We start from the raw sequence: 22946 nt of genomic DNA, 5'->3' as shown, positions 1-22946 counted from the left end.
CACTGGCAGGATTCTGCAAGTAAGGTTTTGATTGGTGGGCATGAGCTCCAACTGGCTGGTGTTAGATTCACATGTAATAGTGGAGGTAATTCTAATTAGATTGATTTATATCGAAACGTGCATATTTCCCCGTTATTCAACTTAGAACAACTAGAGTGTTTTACACCAATCACTCGATATGTATGCCATATGCGCCTTTAATATAATTTTATATTCAACAAAACGAATTAAGAGCCAATAGATAGTTTCGGCATTGTTTCTTTAATAATGATTCTGATAATAATGTTTTAAATAATAATTACTTCCGTTGTAACGTGTCAACTTTGTTCTTCAAATTACAATGACAGACGCTAGTTTTTAAACACTATGACATTTTTTTTTCTCACTAAATAGAGCAGTTTTTTTTATAACTGAAATCATATATTGATTATAATATATACAGAGGATATTTCATGTGTTTTGTCAAATATTATTTATATCTCATCTCATGAAGTTTGCAATCATATCTCACGAGTCGCGCTTGCACGACGAGTGTGATATGATTGCAAACTTCACGAGATGAGATATAAATCATATTTGACAAAAAAACATGAAATTTTCTATTTATTATATAAAATTTGGCAATTTACCTTTATTTTTAAAATGCCAGCAGCAAAATAGTTCCAGCTTTCTTACAGTGAAGATAACACTTTCTACAGTGACGATAACACATTTTAGAGTGAAATAGTGAAATTTGCACTCTAAAATGTGTTATCGTCACTGAGTGACTAATAACACTTTTATTTCACTGATATTTTAAGATATTTCACTAAATGTTATATAATAAATAAATATATATATATGACAGACGATGATGTTGCTAGCTGCCTGTATCTGTGTGATGGTGTTGGTGGGAGTCGACGCCATAGATCAAAGACGGACAGACATAACGGACTTAGGATACACGGACAGGTTTCGAGGATGGGTAGACATCCAAGGACAGGGAGCGAACAATGACTATTGCAGGTATGTTCCACAATTGATTACCGGGGAAGGGAGTGAGAGAGCGGGAAATATCAGTATGTACTTAATGAATAAATGATCGATGAAAGACGGACATATAAATTACCTGTGTGAGGATGGAGAGTTGTTTTTTTTTGGCGAAGGAGTTACCCCCCTCTAACCCACCCCACCCCACCCCCCAGTGTGAGGGTCGTCGCCATGGTGCAGGCGTCACGGCATACATCGGCGTCCGTTTGAAGCGCCCTTTTTAATGACGCAAAATGTAGTAAGGGGATAGATTCGCGACGGGTCGTACAACGATATATTATAACTTGATATTTCAGTCACACAATTTTTATAACATTATGCTATCTCAGACTGTCAACTGCCACGACAAAGTTGGCCAGCTTTCTGCTCTCACAACTTCTACGACTGTCCAGTTACTAAGTCTGAGCGTTCTTACAACTCTGATTTTCATCGTATACTACTTCTACGACCGATTATTTGTTAACCTGAGCGCGCCTATCATAACGTTGGTAGTTGGGGAACTTACAACGCAACAGTCGAGTTGGCCAACTTTGTGCTGGCAGGTGGTAGTCTGGTCCTAGTGTTAGACACAACTGAACCGTGGCGTCGCGTCGTGAGTCGCGACCCGTTCACACTACACGTGTTGGTGTGAACTGCTGTCAGGACGATTGGAAATCTACAGCAGACGACAGGTTTTTCAGTTCACACTACACGACGCAACTCAACTCGAAAGTTAATTTTGCGCCGCGTCGTATCGTGTAGAGTAATCTCGGCTTTGAGTGTTTCAAACAGAACAGTAGCAAAACAACACTGAATTGCCATGGAAACGCGTCTCTTAGCATCTTTATTTCACTTTTTCTCTCTTTCTTTTCTTTAAATTATTATTATTTTCGGAGGAACATGTCATCGAACAAACCTATCCCACTTCGTACAAATTAGAAATGCGACCCCTTCATTCATTCATTTCAATTTATCTTCGTGTTTATACCCAATTAAGGTTCAAGCACGCTGTCCTGGGCACACACACCTCAGCTATCTGGGTTAGTTGTTAGTGGTTAGTGAGAGAGAAGATGGTGTAGTGGTCTTATACCTACCCATTGAGTCTTCAAAACTCGCCCTGGGTGGGTGCCGGTACCTGGGTGCGAACCCAGTAGCTACCAGTCTTATATCCGATGGCTTAACCACGACACCCCCGAGGCCAGTGTTTGTTATTAACACGGCATCGTGGTATAATATTCTTGCGCAAAGAAACTCGTGCAATAACTAGTAAGCGAAAACAATGTAAGTAACCGTTCTGTCCTGAAGAGACAGTCCAGTCTGCTGCACGTAGGTACATGACAGCGTGCTTGAACCTTAACTGAATATAGAGTTGTCAAATATTTATAAATAAATAACGTGGTTCCATATATGTATTAGTAAAATACGGTTACGTGGAAAACATGACGGGTAAACCATTTAGATTAATATTGGTAAAATACGATTACGTGGGAAATATGACGGGTAAACCATTTAGATTAATTTTATATTTTATAAATATTTAATTATTTCAAAAAGAAAATCACTTCATATAAGCATGTGTTATGTTACAAAATCATCACATATGTTAAACAAATATTTATTTATTTTCTAAAATGTTTATATGCCTTGATATTTAGTCATACCCGCTCCGCCGTATTGTGTGTTTCATTGCCTAGTCTATAGTTGTGTTTCGCACATACGTACGTGTGTAGCCTATGGATTTTTTTTTTTCGTATTTAAAGATTTATTGTTCCGAGACCATAGGCAGTGAATAGGTTTGGGAGCCATATTCACTGCCTTACAGCATATACACCTCACAACAAAGATATCTATATTGTATATAATTAATTAATGATATTAAAGGGACATTCCTGAGTTTGCTGCATTGTAAGATGTTTCCGACTAATAAAATATTCCTACGATTAAACTTGCATATTATACATATTTTCTTGTTTAGAATATCAGTGTCTGTATATTCAATGTGTTTCTGGTCGTCTTAATATTTGCAAGAAGTCCAAACTGAATTTTGTCTTCAAATAATGTCGTACGTACGAAAAAACAATATTTTAGGAAATAAGATGAAATTTAACCTAGTACAAATATTAAAACGATCAGAAATACCTTTAATTTACAGCCACTAATATTTTATGCAGAAAAATATATTTGATATGTACTTACAATCGTTAAAAAGTCTCTGTTAGTCGATAACTTCTTAAAAAGTGCAGGAAAACTCAGGAATGCCCCTTTAATACGGTATAATGTCATGTATAATATATGGGGATGGTTGTGATGATGATGCTGACTATGGAATTGTTGATATTGTAACTTCTACTATGTGCAATAATAAATGTGTTGAAGATGAAGTCCATATTTTTATCGAGTGTGCAATGCACACTGACTTACGTATTAATTTTAGCAGGGGTTTTTAACAGAGAATATGAGGTTTTAATATTAAATTTAAAAATTTGTTTTAATGTCTAGTAAGAACCTAGTTTTTAATACTGCAAAAACCATAGTTTTAATGTTAACACGGCGCCGCACACATGTGGTTATGCGTCCTTTATTATTATTATATTGTTTTGTAATTTATTAATATTATTTATTAAAAAAAAATGATAATAATAGTTTGAAACTTTTATGTATATCTGTGTATCTTTTACGTGGTATATATATATATATATATATATATATGTATGTATGTATGTATGTATGTATGTGTGTGTGTGTGTGTGTGTGTGTGTGTGTGTGTGTGTGTGTGTGTGTGTGTGTGTGTGTGTGTGTGTGTGTGTGTGTATGTATGTATGTATGTAGGTTAATTTTTATATTTTCATCTATTGATAGTCTCTCATAGTTCCTATAAGGAATGACTTATGTACTGTTATACTGTATTTTAAATTGCATTTTATTATTGTGTACATACGGTGAGACTTTACTAAAATACCTGTCTGTCTTTATAACATTTGTTTCATTTTAAGAGTGGTTGGGCCCAGCTCCGGTTCCCCATACAGATGGGTATCCTGCGCTCTGGCCGGGACTGATGGGCAGAGTGAGTACAACTTCAACCCGCCTAACGGGGGCCTCGACGACTTTGATTTCGGTTACACCGACACCTGGTACATGAGCGACAAAAATGGAGATGGCAAAGCCGACTATTGCAGGTAAGGTCTATTTAATAGTATGCATTCATTTATACTTATTTCCGTGGGCCGACTACTGCAGGTAAGATTATTTAATAGTATGCATTCATTTATACTTATTTCCGTTGGCCGACTATTGCAGGTAAGGTCTATGTAATACGTTCATTCATATATACTTATTTCCGTGGGCCGACTACTGCAGGTAAGGTCTATGTAATACGTTCATTCATATATACTTATTTCCGTGGGCCGACTACTGCAGGTAAGGTCTATGTAATACGTTCATTCATATATACTTATTTCCGTGGGCCGACTACTGCAGGTAAGGTCTATGTAATACGGTCATTCATTTATACTTATTTCCGTGGGCCGACTACTGCAGGTAAGGTCTATGTAATACGTTCATTCATATATACTTATTTCCGTGGGCCGACTACTGCAGGTAAGGTCTATGTAATACGTTCATTCATATATACTTATTTCCGTGGGCCGACTACTGCAGGTAAGGTCTATGTAATACGTTCATTCATATATACTTGATTTCCGTGGGCCGACTACTGCAGGTAAGGTCTATGTAATACGTTCATTCATATATACTTATTTCCGTGGGCCGACTACTGCAGGTAAGGTCTATGTAATACGTTCATTCATATATACTTATTTCCGTGGGCCGACTACTGCAGGTAAGGTCTATGTAATACGTTCATTCATTTATACTTATTTCCGTGGGCCGACTACTGCAGGTAAGGTCTATGTAATACGTTCATTCATATATACTTATTTCCGTGGGCCGACTACTTCAGGTAAGGTCTATTTAATACGTTCATTCATTCATATATACTGCAATAGCTGCTGGCCCTAGTTTGTAAATAACGTTTAGAAGTGATATTGGTCTCCAGTTCTTAATATATTTTTGTTTGCCTTATCTTTCTTTGGAATAAGTGTAATTAATCTCAATTTCTGTGAATCTGATAACTGACCTAAATTATATCCAAAGTTTTAACTTCTAACAACAAAATAACTAATATCAGATCAAACGAATTTGATAAATTCGGCAGTATATCCGTCTGTACCAGATGACTTAAAATTATTCATTTTCTTTAAAACTTTAGTGACTTCATTATAGGTTTAGACCGGCCTCGGTGGCGTCGTGGTTAGGCCATCGGTCTACAGGCTGGTAGGTAATGGGTTCGGATCCCAGTCGAGGCATGGGATTTTTAATCCAGATACCGACTCCTAACCCTGAGTGAGTGCTCCGCAAGGCTCAATGGGTTGGTGTAAACCACTTGCACCGACCAGTGATCCATAACTGGTTCAACAAAGGTCATGGTTTGTGCTATCCTGCCTGTGGGAAGCGCAAATAAAAGATCCCTTGCTGCTAATCGGAAAGAGTAGCCCATGAAGTGGCGACAGCGGGTTTCCTCTTAAAATCTGTGTGGTCCTTAACCATATGTCTGACGCCATATAACCGTAAATAAAATGTGTTGAGTGCGTCGTTAAATAAAGCATTTCTTTTTTTTTCTTTTTTTTTCATTATAGGTTAATTCTCCCTCTAGTGATTTTGATATAGTATCGTTTAGTTTTTTAACTCTATGGTTATGAAGTTCTCTTTCCAGGTCAACATTAATTCGTCATCTTGATTAGTATACAGTGTTTTATAAAGAAGCTCCTACCTCTTTCTCAATTTGCTTTTAATTTTCTAGAACATTATTTTCATTGTCTATTAATATAGTTAATGCTTTTGCCACGTAATTTCTCTTTTCTAGACTACAAAAACATTTTGAAAGTTTTTGTCCGTATTCCACCCATCGAGCTTTAGACCTAATAAAAACACCTTTCAATTTTAATTTTTTTGTGAGTTTTCTAGTTCATTTTTTAAATCATTGAGACTTTCTTCTACAGACGTATCACCTATCCCTTGGCTAAGCAGTATATCCATTTTTTTTTCTAATTGTTTTTCTCTTATTTTCTGTTCTTTCTTTTTGCTAGACGCAAACGCAGTTGTTTTACCTATTATTTCCATCATTAAAACCTCTAAAAATAACTGGTCATTAATAGTTACTTTTAGGTCAAGAAGTTCACCTCTAGGTAGTGTATCAAAGTCAGAAGGAACCGATATGGCATATTGTTTTATAACGTCTCTAATTATTTCTTTAACCATCAAAATATAATCATTATCATATAAATGAGAATTATTACATTTCCAACCAGCGCTCCATCTTGTAATGTCTAAGAATTTAATTTCAAGCGTGGTACATGAGCGGTCAATTCTGTAACCTGTTTCTATGGGCGTAGTGCAATTATACGTTAAAATGTCTTCAGGTACTAATATAAAATCTAGACGACTTTGTTTAAATGTTTGGGGGTTTTTGCCGCCAACTATATCTTTTAATATCTGGATGTTAATAACGCGAAATATCTACTAACTTATTTTCTTCAATCAGATTTAAAACTTCATTTCTAGCTTTTGGATTATTTAAACTACTATAATTTGACATATCTATATTATTATCTAAAATTAAATTCCAATCTCCACTTATAATATATGATTCATTCCCCATTCTTTCTAAAATCGATTCCAGTTGGTGAAAAAAGCTGGTCCATCTTTATCACTTGGACGATGTATATCCATGAGTGAACCGCGGCTTATTGAATGATACATCTATTGCTAATACATTTCCGTCACTACTGCTTATTTGATTGTGCACAATAAAATTCATTTTTGTGGTGCTAAAACTATTGCCAAACCCCTCGAATTACATTTAAACGAATTGAAATAACAATCACCTACACCCCACTGCGACCTGATTATAATTTCTTGAATTATATATATATATATATATATATAAACTTTATCTATCATCATCATCATCATCATCATCATTGTCATCATCACTATCATCATCATCATCATCATCATCAGACAATCTTGTGAGGATGACAGACGGAATCGGCGCGTTGAGTTGATGTTTGTTTTGTTAAACGACACCACTAGAGCTCATTGATTTTTTAATCATCGGCTATTGGATGTCAAACATTTGGTAATTTCTACATATATAGTCTTAGAGAGGAAACCCGCTCCATTTGTTCCATTAGTAGCAAGGGATCTTTTATATGCACCATCCCACAGACAGGATAACACATATCACGGCCTTTGATATACCAGTCATGGTGTACTGGCTGGAACCAGTCATGGTGTACTGGCTGGAACCAGAAATAGCCCATTTGGCTCACTGACGGGGATCGATCTCAGACCGACCGCGCACCAAGCGAGCGCTTTACCACTGGGCTACGTCCCGCTCCTTGGGTTGACGAGAACACACGTTAAAGCGGCGGTCTCATTATATTGCGATTAGTCGCACAGGCTTGAGTTGATGAGAACACACGTTAAAGCGGCGGTCTCATTATATTGCGATTAGTCGCACAGACTTGAGTTGATGAGAACACACGTTAAAGCGGCGGTCTCATTATATTGCGATTAGTCGCACAGACTTGAGTTGATGAGAACACACGTTAAAGCGGCGGTCTCATTATATTGCGATTAGTCGCACAGACTTGAGTTGATGAGAACACACGTTAAAGCGGCGGTCTCATTATATTGCGATTAGTCGCACAGACTTGAGTTGATGAGAACACACGTTAAAGCGGCGGTCTCATTATATTGCGATTAGTCGCACAGGCTTGAGTTGATGAGAACACACGTTAAAGCGGCGGTCTCATTATATTGCGATTAGTCGCACCGACTTGAGTTGATGAGAACACACGTTAAAGCGGCGGTCTCATTATATTGCGATTAGTCGCACCGACTTGAGTTGATGAGAACACACGTTAAAGCGGCGGTCTCATTATATTGCGATTAGTCGCACAGACTTGTCACGAGCGATTTGTCGACCCCACAAACATCGGAACATATAACACTAAAGTCGTTCCCATTTAGGTGTTCTCGCAGTACGAATTCGATCACATGAATGAATGAATGTTTAACGACACCCTAGTACAAAAATAGTGTTCGCCGGATGCCTAGGATCGTTTCCTGTTGGTAGGCCCATTGGGCTCTTTCTCTTTCCAGCACAGCAAGGGATCTTTTATATGCACTTTCTCACAAAAAGGACAGCACATACCATAGTGTTTGATTTATGATTCGCGATGTACTGGCTGGGACGGGGGGAAAACAATGAGAGAATGGGTCCACTGAAGTGATTTGATCTTATGACGCAAAAATCTCAGGCGAGCGTTATACCCACTTAACTAGATCTCGCTCCCTGGTGTAACAAAGGCTGTCGTATGTACTATCCTGTCTGCAGAATGTTGACTATAAAATATTTCTGCTGCTAATTTGAAACCCTCGCCCCCTACCGACCCTGGTCGGGCTGCTTTTTTCCCCTTGTACATGACAGCGCGGGCCCCCCCCCCCCCCCCCCCCCTCCAATATCTCCCCAAACCCTTTCCTGTCGTGGACGGAGGAGCAGGCGAAAGTCGACACCTGCGCCCATGACAGGCGTGTGCTACAACAGCTTGTTCTGAATGTGTACGTAAAAACCTACATACATACTTACTCTCAACTCTCAGTATATATGTAGTCCTTAACCATATGTCCAACGCCATATACCAGTCATCGTAATTAAAATGTGTTGAGTGTGTCGTTAAGTAAAACATTCCTTTTTCTTCCTCTTCGAAGCCAAACACTTAATAATGGTGGGCAAAAATAATTTTAAGATATCGACTATTAACTTACTGATTCATGTGTGTTTTTTTTCCTATAAGTATCGCTTATAAATATCAGCGTTTTGTTTTTCAGATGCGTTGGAAATCGACCGAATTCGTATGTTTCGTGTATGCTGGCCAAAAGGTTCAGCTTTGGGTGCAACCAGTACGAACACAGAGTTCCTGGATCCGACGGTTGTTAGTTATTTACCGACCACCCTGAATTTGTAACATGTTTTCAACCAATATAACTTTTTTTTAGTTATTACAATTGTAATACGCTTACATTTTCACAATGTATGTTATGAATTATCAATACCCAACATTCAATGCATTTCTGGATCTTCTAATGTTTGTATTTAACACATATATCTTGATTTTAGCTTACGGAATATAGAGCCTACTTACAAAGTTACATCTTTGTTTAAAATATGAGTATCTCTATCTATGTGATGCATGTTTCTGAATATATATATATATATATATATATATATATATATATATATATATATATATATATATATATATATATATATATATATGTATATTCAATACATTTCTGGTCGTCCTATTGTTTGTAGCAGCTTAATAAATATGCATTCGTGCCTACAATAAATTCATCCTTGATTTATTATTGTTATTGTTATTTATTATTATTATCATCATCATCATCATCATCATCACCACCACCACTACCCCAACTACTACTACTACTACTACTACTATTATTATTTGCATGTCGTTAAACTAGATTTGAAATAATTGGGTCAAAGGTGGGTAATCAATCCTAAATATATTTATTTATATTACGCTTTACATTTGGAATGATTTCAATCGCCTTATTACCCACATGTATTACAGGCGAGCAGATCAATAAATTGTTTTAATGACAACAAACTCAGAATAGTCATTTTAAACAGATGGCCAAGCAATCTAATTAAAATTAGCTCCACTATTACATGTGGATCTAACACCAGCCAGTTGGAGCTCATGTCCACCAATCAAAACCTTACTTGCAGAATCCTGCCAGTGATTTAAAAATAATTTGAAAACATTCCGAATTATTCTGAGGGTATACGATATGTTTCATGTGAATTACGAATGCCTTGTTTAGACCAGTAGAACTAATTTTAATCGGATTGCTGACAACACTGTGTAGTCCCCAATGTCCAGGTAACATTTCGTCTGTAAATAATAATTTAAATATTGACCAATCACACTTCGTCTTTTATAACGTTATTTGGGAGCATACAAATTCTAAAAATATCGGGCGAGTCTATTTTAGTGGCCGCAGTACAGCAAACCATACCAATACGTACGGGGTGGGTTATCAGTCTTTAATTTTACATTAAAAATTATTTATTTATTTATTTATTTATTATATTTATTTATTTATTATAAAAAAAAAAAAATTATTTATTTATTTATTACAAAATATTTATTTTATAAAATAAAACATGTTTTAAGGCATTCGTAATTCACACGAAACATGTCGTATACCTTCAGGATAATTCGGAATGTTTTCAAATTATTTTTAAATCACTGGCAGGATTCTGCAAGTAAAGTTTTGATTGGTGGACATGAGCTCCAACTGGCTGGTGTTAGATCCACAAGTAATGGTGGAGCTAATTTTAATTAGATTGATGGCCAAGGACCCAGATTAAAGAGACAATCTGAAAGTTGTTTAATGAATTAAAATGTATGAAGACACACTTTGAATTTGAACTGCTTTCCGCTACCTACAAAGAACTGGCTATTGTTTTAACTGATACGCAATGCATATTTTCAGTGAAATGGCCGTGTTACATCTAATTTAAAGAATTGGTTTGATGGTAGTTATAGGCACTGAAAGCGAGAGGGGGGAGGGGGACACTGGCTTTCTTGCAATGACCACTCGCTATCTTTTGGAAAAGCGTCCGCCTGATGCGTGGTCGGTCTTGGATTATTTTTGTTCCAGCCAGTGCACCATTACTGTTATATCAAAGGCCGTGGTATGTGCTGTCTGCGGGATTTTGAATATAAAAGATCCCTTGCTACTGATGGAAAAAGGTAACGGGTTTCCTCTCAAAGACTATATGTCAAAATTACCAAATGTTTCACATCCAATAGCCGATGATTAATAAACATCCTTAAGGGTTGGGGACATGTTTAGAGGATATTAGTCAGATTATCTGCAAAACAATGCGTTTCTTAAAAGAGATATTTCCATTTATTGTTGTCTTCCCTATGAGAGACATTTCCATTTTAGATATTCCATCTAAGAAGGATTCACCCTTAAACAGTCATTCATTAACTAATCTTGTTCTTGTTAACATATTGACAATCATCTGTTTCACTATTTGTTAAAAAGAATTAATTTGATGCATTTAAAATGTAAATATTATAATGAAACCAAGGAACATTTTGTTTTAAACCTTTGATTAGTGACAGTGAACTGTTGAACATCGAGTAGCAACTACTATGTATTAACATTGTATAGCAAGCTCTGAAAGTCCCTGGAAACATTGTTTTTTTTAATGCAAAAGGTAGTTTGAGGTTGCTTTGAATGTCTGTTTTTTTCAGTGGTTCTGTTGTCATTTTCGGACAGTGTCACGTGTGTTAACGCATGTCACGTATGTCACCATCAACTCGAACTCGGACTCCAGGGAGACTATGAATATGTATCTTTTATTTTAGGCTGGTGCAGGTAGACTATCTTTCAATCTTTGAACACATTGAGACATCAACTTGTTATGTGTGCATACTTCACAGAGTTTTCGAATGAAATCCCTAACACTATTTGGGCGGGACGTAGCCCAGTGGTAAAGCGCTCGCTTGATGCGCGGTCGGTTTAGAATCGATCCTCGTCGGTGGGCCCATTGGGCTATTTTTCGCTCCAGCCAGTGCTCCACAATTGGTGTAACAAAGGTCGTGGAATGTACTATCCTGTCTGTGGGATGGTGCATATAAAAGATCCCTTGCTGCTAATCGAAAAGAGTAGCCCATGAAGTGGCGACAGCGGGTTTCCTCTTAAAATCTGTGTGGTCCTTAACCATATGTCCGACGCCATATAACCGTAAATAAAATGTGTTGAGTGCATCGTTAAATAAAACATTTTCTTCTTCCATAACACTTCAAAACTGTGTCCAATTCCACGTTACGTGTGTTACCGACCCTATTGGAACATTCCTGTCCAACTCTTCACCAGTGTCTAATATGTTGGGGATATGTAACAAGTGTAACAAGTATGCTTTATTACAAAGCACACAAGAGCACTTTCATGTGTCACAGTTATTCAGTAAATAAACACATTTGAATGTCATGTGTGTTACCGAAGAACTGACCATATACACGATCCCTTACTGCTAATGAAAAAAATGTAGCGGGTTTCCTCTCAAGATTACGTGTTAGAATTACCAAATAGTTGACATCCAACAGTCATGAGTAATTAATCAATGTGCTCTAGTGGTGTCGTTATCACAAATTAAACTTAACTTTTTCAACATGGTTTTAAACGCAATCCCAAGATTATTTATTATTTATTCATGTTTCAAATACATAAATACATAAACAAGAACCATCTGTCATTAAACACACAAGGACCTACAGTCCTAAGATATAAAAATATAAAAACTAGCAGACGTCGTAGAAGCCAGCACTACATCGTGCATATTGTTCATGATTGAGTCCTGGTCACTCCTTTCATTTGCAATTGAAAAATAGCATCCATAGTAACGCTGCTTCTTTGATATCCTGAATGAAAGAAATAAGGCAACACTTGGTATGGTAGAACAAAATTATGTCACTCGCTATCAGCGTCGTAAGGTCTGTATAACGTACACAACAGTAACGTGGGGTTGAATGTCAGAATGTGTGACTGGATGTCAGCAATTGTGACTGGATGTCAGTAATTGTCACTGGATGTCAGTAATGTGTGACTGAATGTGACTGAATGTCAGTAATGTGTGACTGAATGTCAGTAATGTGTGACTGAATGTCAGTAATTGTGACTGAATGTCAGTAATGTGTGACTGAATGTCAGTAATTGTGACTGAATGTCAGTAATGTGTGACTGAATGTCAGTTCAGTAATTGTGACCGAATGTCAGAAATGTGTGACTGGATGTCAGTAATGTGTGACTGAATGTCAGTAATGTGTGACTGAATGTCAGTAATGTGTGACTGAATGTCAGTTCAGTAATTGTGACCGAATGTCAGAAATGTGTGACTGGATGTCAGTAATGTGTGACTGGATGTCAGTAATGTTTGACTGAATGTCAATAATGTGTGACTGAATGTCGTGAATGTGTGACTGAATGTCAGTAATGTGTGACTAAATGCTATCCTTTTAGTGGGATGGTGCATATAAAAGATCCCTTGTTACTAATGGAAAAAACTTAGCGGATTTCCTCTCAAAGACTATATGTCAAAATTACCAAATGTTTGATATACAATAGCCGTTGCCGAACATTAATAAATCAATGTGCTCTAGTGGTGTAGTTAAACAAAACAACCTTAGCATCTTAGTGGGTATAACTATTACATATATACGGTGTTTACCAAAACCCTTTTATAATAACAGCCGTTTAACTCATGGTGTTTGCGCAACCTCTGTAATAAATAAATAAATAAATAAATAAATAAAATAAACAAAACTATCAATCAGTTGAAACAATAAAATTCATTAATTAAACAAATAAAATTAAATAACTGAAGATAAATTTTAAATAAATAAATAAATAATTAAATTTAAAAGACATAAAAAAATAAAAATAATAAAAATAAAGTAAAATAATTAAATACCTCTATTTATATATAGTTTTCACTCGTTTCATCTTTCAGTCATCATCTCTGTCAATGTCGCCGAATCCACCAAAGCCAAAGTTTCCTAACTGGCCGCCCACCGTGTTGCCAAATCGATTACCTCCGAACATACCACTATAGACATAACCTCCCAAAGGTTGACCGTAGCCGTAAACTCCGAACATTCCACCATAACCGTAACCCCCCAAAGGTTGACCGTAGTCGTAACCACCAAACACTTTTCCGTAGCCGTAACCACGAATATGACCGCCCAACATCTTTCGGATACCATAGCCTCTGAACACTTTTCTGTATCCGTAACTGTTGCCACCTTTCATATATCTGCCTCCCCCAGAATGTCCGTTAATCATATTGCCATATCCGTGGAATCCCCACCCCATTATAGGAGGGTACGTCAGAAAAGCATTATACCTCATACCAACCGGGAAACCCAGGCCAATACGAGTTGTGAATTTGTTGCCATAAATGGGAATAGACAGAGTCACATTGGCGAACATGACAATAAGTAACAACACTTGGGGTCCATTCATGATGACAATACTCTAAAAATGAGAAGAATGACTAAATTAATAGAATATAATAGAATAGATGTTTAACGAAAGAAAGAAAGAAAGAAATGTTTTATTTAACGACGCACTCAGCAGGGTTTGAAGTTGGTATCTGGATTAAAAATCCCATGCCTCGACTGGGATCCGAACCCAGTACCTACCAACCTGTAGACCGATGGCCTAACCACGACGCCACCGAGGCCGGTATGTTTAACGACACCCCAGCACCCAGGCTATTGGGTGTCAAACTATGGTAAATACAAACAGTAAGGACTACATTAATAAGACAATAAACTAATCGAATCAGGAGCCTATTTCACGAAACATCGTAAGCTTACGTCTGCTACTAGCAGTTATACTGGTCGTGCGTTTAAACATGTTTGGCGTCTATTTCAAACAGAAAATTACATCATTAAGGAAGATGGAGTATTTTAAAGACAAATAAAATATCTGTTCTTGTAACTATATTTGTTGAACTATAATAGTAATAAGAACTGTGATTTAGTCGTAGATTTACGTTTACGTACAAAATTAGGCTTACGGTGTTTTGTGAAATTTAGCCCAGCTGGCTATAACTGGACATTACTGTGTTGGACGAGGTGTGTCGTGTGTTGATTGGTCTGCATTGTATATATATACTGATAGAAATAATGAAGGAATCATATCAGTAATAAGAACAACTAGTGACTGCAACCAAAACCCTCAAACCATAGCGTCAGAAGTTAACCGTGTTACTGGCAGTCAGTTCGACACTACTGACAGTCAATTCAACACTACTGACAGTCATTTCAACACTACAGACAGTCAATTCAACACTACAGACAGTCAATTCAACACTACAACTTTGTACGAAGTAACAGACATTACTACGCTGTTAGTGAATTAAATTTGGTCTACAGTTCCCTTATATTTTTTTCATTCACTGTACATTTTATTGCTTCAGAAAAATAAATTAGACAAGTATTCCAGGTTGCTAAGTCTAAGAAAAAGAAAGATGATCTGACAGCAGGTTTGCTAAAAAAAACACCCACCCAAAAATCCCCACTTGGTATAACAATCTGATTACGTTAATATGAAAACAACTACACAACAGTCAATAAAGACTTCTTTTTTTTATGTACATAAATATATAAATGAAACAACAACAATAAACTACAACTACTACTACTACTACTACTACTATAACAACAACAACTACTACTACTACTACTACTACTACTACTACTACTACTACTACTACTACTACTACTACTACTACTACTACTACTACTACTACTACTATAACAACTACTACTACTACCACTATGATTACTACTACTACTACTACTACTACTACTACTACTAACAACTACTACTACTACTATGATTACTACTACTACTACTACTACTACTACTACTACTACTACTACAACAACAACTACTACTACTGTTACTACTACAACTACTACTACAACAACTACTACTACTGTTACTACTACTACTACTACTACTACTACTACTACTAACAAGTACTGCTTGTACTATAATTACTGCTGCTGCTTCTACTACATGTAACTACCACTACTAGTAAATAAAAATAGGAATTAAAAGAAAGAAAGAAAGAAATGTTTTATTTAACGACGCACTGAACACATTTTATTTACGGTTATATGGCGTGAGACACACAGATTTTGAGAGGAAACCCGCTGTCGCCACATAGGCTACTCTTTTACGACAGGGAGCAAGGGATCTTTTATTTGCGCTTCCCACAGGCAGGATAGCACAAACCATGGCCTTTGTTGAACCAGTTATGGATCACTGGTCGGTGCATGTGGTTGACACCTACCCATTGAGCCTTGCGGAGCACTCACTCGGGGTTTGGAGTCGGTATCTGGATTAAAAATCCCATGCCTCGACTGGGATCCGAATCCAGTACCTACCAGCCTGTAGACCGATGGCCTACCACGACGCCACCGAGGCCGGTTAGGAATTAAAAAGTCACTGTGAAATCTAAACTAAAATATATTTAATGCGTAATTTTAGTGATTAAAAATACTTAATTGTTAGTCGATAACATCTTAACAGTGGCAGCAATCTCCAGAAAGTCTTTTAACACTCAAATATCCCCTAATTAAAGTCTCACTCTCAAAGCTGCACAATTACCAAAATATTTATTTCTATATCTTTATTTTTATTACATTTTTTATTCTTCTTATAATTATTTATCATATATTAGCTACCGGTAGCATATCCAGTATTTTTATTCTTAATATATCATATTGACGATACCGAAACACACGAGGGTAATAAAGGTCTTTATCATATAATCTCAAGCTTAATACAAAGTTGGGTGTGTTTTTTGTAAACTGTATACGCAACTTTATAATTTCAGTCAATCATTTAAACAAAAGTACTGCGGTGGCACTTCATAAGCTTTCTCTCGAACCAGTTTATTAGTCCGAACTGTAAAATTAAACATATATAGCTCGAACGACTAAGTCTATCCGAAGAAATACAAAAAATAATTTATATTTATTTACGAATTTTTCATTGACCCTTTCACGTCAGTCACAAAGTAAGTTAATATAAATTCGGAAGTGGAACGAATTAATCCTAGATCATATGCCGGCTTCTCATATTGTTTATTTAGCACCTATCGGTAATTATCTTTCTAGTACAGATAATAGTACTACGATAATCGTGATCTGAATGAACCTTGCATGAAACACCAATCAATTGGTGAGCCTAGTTCGGCCTCGCCGTTTACTTTAATCATTTTAATCGCTACTCTACGCATGAGCGTCGGCATATTTTGTTTTTAACTTGAAATACAGGAGAAATCAATGTAATGTAGTGATTGCAACAATAAAAGGTAAAGGGCCTCCGCCTGTGCTTCATGCACTTTCATTCTTTTCTCAACGTTGTCAATATGTCGCAAAAGATTCTACAACAGCATAATAAAGAACGGTTTTTTAAATTAATAAATATTTATAAATACAGACTACCAGTGTGTTTGTTATTTGTTTATTCAACGGTGATAAATAATAGTTACAAATATGTATCTCATCCGACATTTGAAGGCGACTTCGTTACTCATGAATCAATCGGACCATCTCGCCCAAGCCCGTTTTACGGAAATATGCGAGGTATTCCGATTGTTTTTTGTGTTACAGAAGCACCCGACAACGGCCGAATGCATGGTTCGAACTACCCGATGGGTCGAACAGACGTTGATGCACCGATAGTGTTCGAGCCAATGAGATTCTACTGAGATATTTATATATATATTATTTTTATTTATTTTTGCTTAAGATTCTATTTAGGAAACCACTGTTTAGGCCGAGTGGCAACATACTTTTTTAATATTTTAAAATTAATTATAAGAATATTTTAATTTGTAATTATTTATTAAAATACAAATAAAAATGGTGAAACATTGTGTTCTCAAGTTTAACTTTTAAAGTGGAACTTTAAGGTACTAGTATATCAGTCCATAATTCAAATAAATGAATGAATAAATTAAATAACACTTACAGCAGAAAACGTATTTGATGTTCTGAAATAAACAACTTTTGATCTGCTAAACCAATGTCTGAGATCAATTTATATTTTAATATGACGTCAAGGGCGGTTCCAATAGGAAATAATTTTCAGATGAAACCCAGAGGCACAATCGTGACCTACCGATTTTTTTTAACAGTTCAAATGGTACTTCGTATTTTAATAATTTTAATTTTAGTGGGTTTTTTTTTATCTATACAATGTGTATGTGTGTGTATATGTATGTGTGGGCGCGCGAGCACGTACGTGTGCGTGTGTGTGGTTTTTGATGTGTGTGTGCGTGTGTGTGTTTTGATGTGTGTGTGTTTTGATGTGTGTGTGTATGTGTGTGTTTTGATATGTGTGCGTATGTGTTTTGATGTGTGTGTGTGGGGGGTTTTTTTTTATGTGTGTGTGTGTGTGTGTGTGTGTGTGTATATATATATATATATATGTATGTATGTATGTGCATGCATAATTAATACACAATATTACTTTTGTCTCAAAGTATTTATACAAAAAAAAAGGTTTTCAGCCTTTATATGTGTTTTTGTTTTTTTCCAGTTCAACCTACACATATACACACACATACACATAAATAGAAACGGGAAGTAACCGCACGCACAACGTTTAACATATTAAAAAAGGAGAACAACACATAAAGATGTAATTCTGTAATATTAAAATGTTGTATGCTCAAGTAAAACAATTATAATTTTTGCGATTCCATTTTACATTGATCAAACATGACATCACAGTTGCATTTGTATTAGTCTAATAACATTTCATTCCAAATCATATTTTCTGAAATGTATATTAAGATGTAACCAAGCCCGTGGTATGCACTGTCTTACCTAGGCTATGGGAAAGTGCATAGAAAATATCCTGTGCTGATTTGTCAGTAAGAGTAGCATATGTGGCGACAGTGGGTTTCCTCTCTTTCTTGACTATAGTTTGTTTACACGCCATTCTTCGATTTAAAATGCATTTTCTAGTGAAATAGACATTTCCTAGCGGATTGCCGAATTTTTATGTGAAAATTTGTTTTGTTTAAAGACACCACTAGAGCATATTGATTTATTAATCATCGGCTATTGAATATTAAATATTTTGAGACATAGTCATAGAGAGAAAACCTGTTATATTTTCTATTAGGAGTAAGGGATATTTTATATATGCCATCCCACAGACAGGATGGCACATACCACGGCCTTTGATATACCAGTCGAAGTGCCCTGGCTAGAGCGAGAAATAGTCTAATCGGCGCACCGACGAGGATCGATCCTAGACCGACTGCGCAGCAGGCGAGCGCTTTACCACTGGGCTACGTCCCTGCCTTTTATTCTTTCTCGATCAAGAATCCAAATAACCATATTGTGTTCGATACCAAATAGCCGTACTTTGAAATGTACTGTTGTTAATCAAACATTCCTTTCCTTTCCTTTCGCAGAGTGGTTAGAACTCATACCAGGCTCTTTGACAGGGCAAGTGAGTGTTCACAAAAATAACCAAGGCCGTGGTATGTACTGTCCTGTATATGAGAAAGTGCATATGACATAATTTGCTATTTGTCGGTAGTAGCATATGGACTCGCCCCCCCCCCCCCCCCCATCCCAACCAGTGCTCCTTGACCGATACACCAAAGACCTATGTATTTACTGTCCTTGCTTATTGAAAAATGCACATAAAAAATCTATTGCTGCGGGTTTCTTTTTTTCTTTTTTCTTTTTTGCAGGAGTAGCCTGTGTGGCGGCAGCGGGTTTTTTGATCCTGTCTTTACTTTTATCAACCAAGTGTAGTAATAACCATCCTAGACACCAAACAGATTAGCATGTGTTTTAAATGTCATTAAGTGCTTTAAGTGTCATTAAACAAATAAGACTTTTTTTTAAAGATCGGACAAGAGACATGAGGTGGGGGGGGGGGGGGGGGGGCGAGGGGGTAAATAGAACAGGGCGGTTTTTTTTTCAATAAGCCCCAACTAATGTAATCATTTCTGACCGACATACTTTAGACATCATTTTTAAACGTCACCTACGTCAAGACATCTTCGTAGAAATGCCCTAGGGCTTTTGGTCACTCACTTGACCGTGTGACAGTCCTACAATGACCCAGATTAACGCGATACTAGGCCAAAACGCCGTCCCAATGATCTCCTTAACTATACTGAACAGCAAAAGAAACGCAATACGAATGGTATTTATTTTTCGATAGCATTATACAAAACTGATGTAAACTAATGAAAAAAACATTATTGAAGCCAAAAGTTTTTTAACTTCAAGGAATGTTAATAGGCATCAGTCATAAATGATAACAAGGGCAGACAACCCAGACAGAGTAATCAATAATCAATATCGTGCATTCACAACTGCGACACACCTTCTGTACATGGAATGGATCAGACGGTTGATAAAGGCCATGGGGATAAGTGGAAAGGTCTGAAGTATGATTGCCTGAAGCTGAGCTGCATGTCTTGGTCTTGGACGAACTTGATCAATTCTTCTTTTCAGCTCGTCCCATAAATGTTCAATTGGATTTAAGTCGGCACTAAGGGCTGGCCAAGGCAAAATTCTGATGTTATGCTGCTGAAAGAAGTGAACCGTAGCCCGAGCTGTGTATGGTCTGGCGTTATTATGCTGGAACGTGTATTGCGGATGACGAGCAAAACAAAAAGGCACTATATGGGGTCCGAGGACCTGATCAATGTAACACTGAGCTGTAATACCATAACCCCTTCCCGGACCAATATTCTGGAAGACAACTAGGCCAAGTCTTTGATTCAGGCCAATAGCAGCCCATATCATAACACTTGGACCACCCCATGGATCTCTTTCCAACACACACTGATCATCATAACGATGTCCACGTCTGCGCCATATTCGAACTCTTCCATCAGCATGGGATATGCAAACCCGAATTTCATCTGTAAAGTTCACATGTCTCCACTGCTGATAACGTCAATTCCGGTGAAATGTGGCCCACTAAACGGTTCTGTCGGTGCTGCTGGGTGAAACTGGGACGACGGGCAGGACGACGACAACTGAGTGTTTATACGGAGGCTACGTCTAACTGTGTCACCACTGATGGGTCGGTTGCGGACTCCAATTGTCTGTCGAGCTGTTTCATTGGCTGTCAGGAATGGGTCGCGAAGATGCAAGCGATGAATATGTCTGTCCTGTCGTTGGGTGGTGACATAAGGACGGCCACTTCGTAGAAGGTCAACAGTACTGTTGGTGGTGACAAAACGATCTTGCAGACGATAAATGGTTGTGATGTGAACGTTAAAACATTGCCAACATTACTAACGCTTTCACCTGTCTGTCCGATTGCTTGTTCCCGCTGTTGTGAGGTAAGTCTTGGCATATTCGTACGACATAAATATTGGTGAATAAATTTTAAAAAATTGGGTATTTTTATACCCTATAATGTCATGAACAAAGCATGCTTTTTGATTTTCACGAGGATCTCTTACTTGACAATCCCATGACATTTTTCTATGGTATGTTTTGATGACATGCTTCAACCGTAAATGTGAACAAAACGAAATGAAAACTGTTACAAAGGACGGTTTGCTTCAAAATACACCCATTACATCACATGCAGGTGAAAAATCTAACTATTCAATTAATGTTTAGCATCTTTAAAAAACTTGCATTTTGAGTATTGAGTATTCATTTTGCTGTCGAGTATAGATCAATCATCGTAGTGGACATCACTCATCAATTACATGGAACAGCTGAGTTCAATCATTTTCACATCCCAACAAACTGTTTACTAGGGGACATTTTTTTTTTTTTTTGGTAAACGACACTATCAGAGCACACTGATTTATTCACAAATGGCTACTGAATATCAAACATTTGGTAATTCTGACCACGGGCGTTCGAGTCATGTTTGGAGTTTCTAGGTGTATGATTACTACCAGTCGATGGATCACTCATGCACGCTACGCTTTATATATATATATATACGAATGAGTCCGCTCAAGTCGACACCTGCGTCCATGTCAGACGTGTTCTACGACAGTTTGCTCTGAATCTACACGTTAAAACCCATGATCTGACCTGACCTACAAGTGTCAAATTATATGCATGGAGACATATAGAAGCAACCCGCTTTATTTGTCCATTAGTAGCAAGGGAGTTTCTATATGCACTTTCCCGCAGATGATAGTGTCAAATCAAAATTACTCAATAATATAATTGAAATCATCTCGTATCTTTTCTTTTGACTTGATTTTAGAGCGCATTTCAAATGAAGGAGGCGGGACGTAGCCCAGTGGTAAAGCGCTCGCTTGATGCGCGGTCGGTCGGGGATCGATCCCCGTCGGTGGACCCATTGGGTTATTTCTCGTTCCAGCCAGAGCACCATGACTGGTATAAAAAAGGCCGTGATATGTGCTATCCTGTCAGTGAGATGGTGCATATAAAAGATCCATTGCTACTAATGGAAAAATGTAGCGAGTTTCCTCTCTAAGACAATATGTCAAAACTACCAAATGTTTGACATTCAATGGCCGATGATTAATAAATCAATGTGCTTTAGTGTTGTCGTTCAAAAACCCAACTTCAAATAAAGGTTCAAGCACACTGTCCTGGGCACATATCATAGTTATCTACCTGTGGGTACAAGCCAGGGAGGAGGAGGTAATGGGTAGTTGTGAGTAATGGGTGAGAGAAGTAAATATAACGGTTTTACACCACTGCATTGAGCCGTTAATATGTCTCGTTCCAACCAGTGGTATGTGCTTTCCTGTCTGCATTAGGAAAATGTAGCGGGTTTCCTCTGATGACTACGCATTAGAATTACCAAATGTTTGACATCCAATAGCCAATGATTAATTAATCAATGTGCTCCAGTGGTGTCGTTGAACAAAGCAAACTTTTTTGAGCCGTTAAAACTCGCACTATGTAGGAGTCGTTGCTGGTGTTCGAACCCAGCGACTACCAGCTTTAAGGATATATTTTTACCCACTACACCAACTTAATTATAGTTATCATTTATATATGATGTTTGTGACATTTCTACTTTATGGGAAGGGTATGTGCACCACTCTCAGATGATTTACAGAACAAGTAATTCTCAACACTCCCATATGGTCAGGTTGATGGCGGAAAAGGGTGTGAGTCTTGTAAACTAGCTGTTGGAAGTCACCGTGACAGCACATGCTCGTGAATCCACGCATGCATAACTCATACATACTCATACAT

General features: G+C 37.2%; 1 protein-coding gene and 1 long non-coding RNA gene across 2 annotated transcripts; one reads left to right on the top strand and one right to left on the bottom strand.

The window, feature by feature from the left end:
* Positions 1-871: 871 nt before the first annotated feature.
* Positions 872-9225, top strand: LOC121383023. The gene is made up of 3 exons (XM_041512758.1): positions 872-1005; positions 4002-4184; positions 8962-9225. The coding sequence occupies exons 1-3, from the start codon at positions 881-883 to the stop codon at positions 9068-9070; spliced, it is 417 nt and encodes a 138-aa protein (XP_041368692.1). The 5' UTR covers positions 872-880; the 3' UTR covers positions 9071-9225.
* Positions 9226-12369: 3144 nt separating this feature from the next.
* Positions 12370-14089, bottom strand: LOC121382819. The gene is made up of 2 exons (XR_005959224.1): positions 13649-14089; positions 12370-12599 (listed from the first exon to the last, which is right to left on the bottom strand). It is a non-coding gene; the product is annotated as an uncharacterized LOC121382819 (long non-coding RNA).
* Positions 14090-22946: the final 8857 nt, after the last annotated feature.

This window comes from Gigantopelta aegis, chromosome 10, assembly GCF_016097555.1.
Source record: "Gigantopelta aegis isolate Gae_Host chromosome 10, Gae_host_genome, whole genome shotgun sequence".
NCBI classification, from domain to species: domain Eukaryota; kingdom Metazoa; phylum Mollusca; class Gastropoda; order Neomphalida; family Peltospiridae; genus Gigantopelta; species Gigantopelta aegis.
Note: the sequence above shows the minus strand (reverse complement) of the source record. Positions and strands in the feature narration are given on the sequence as shown.

Excerpts from the sequence above, each read along its gene's own strand:
- LOC121383023 (XM_041512758.1), top strand. The coding sequence starts at position 881 with ATGGTGTTGGTGGGAGTCGACGCCATAGATCAAAGACGGACAGACATA. Across the intron at positions 1,006-4,001 it reads GCGAACAATGACTATTGCAG|AGTGGTTGGGCCCAGCTCCG; the intron begins GTATGTTCCACA and ends TTTCATTTTAAG. Across the intron at positions 4,185-8,961 it reads GGCAAAGCCGACTATTGCAG|ATGCGTTGGAAATCGACCGA; the intron begins GTAAGGTCTATT and ends TTTGTTTTTCAG.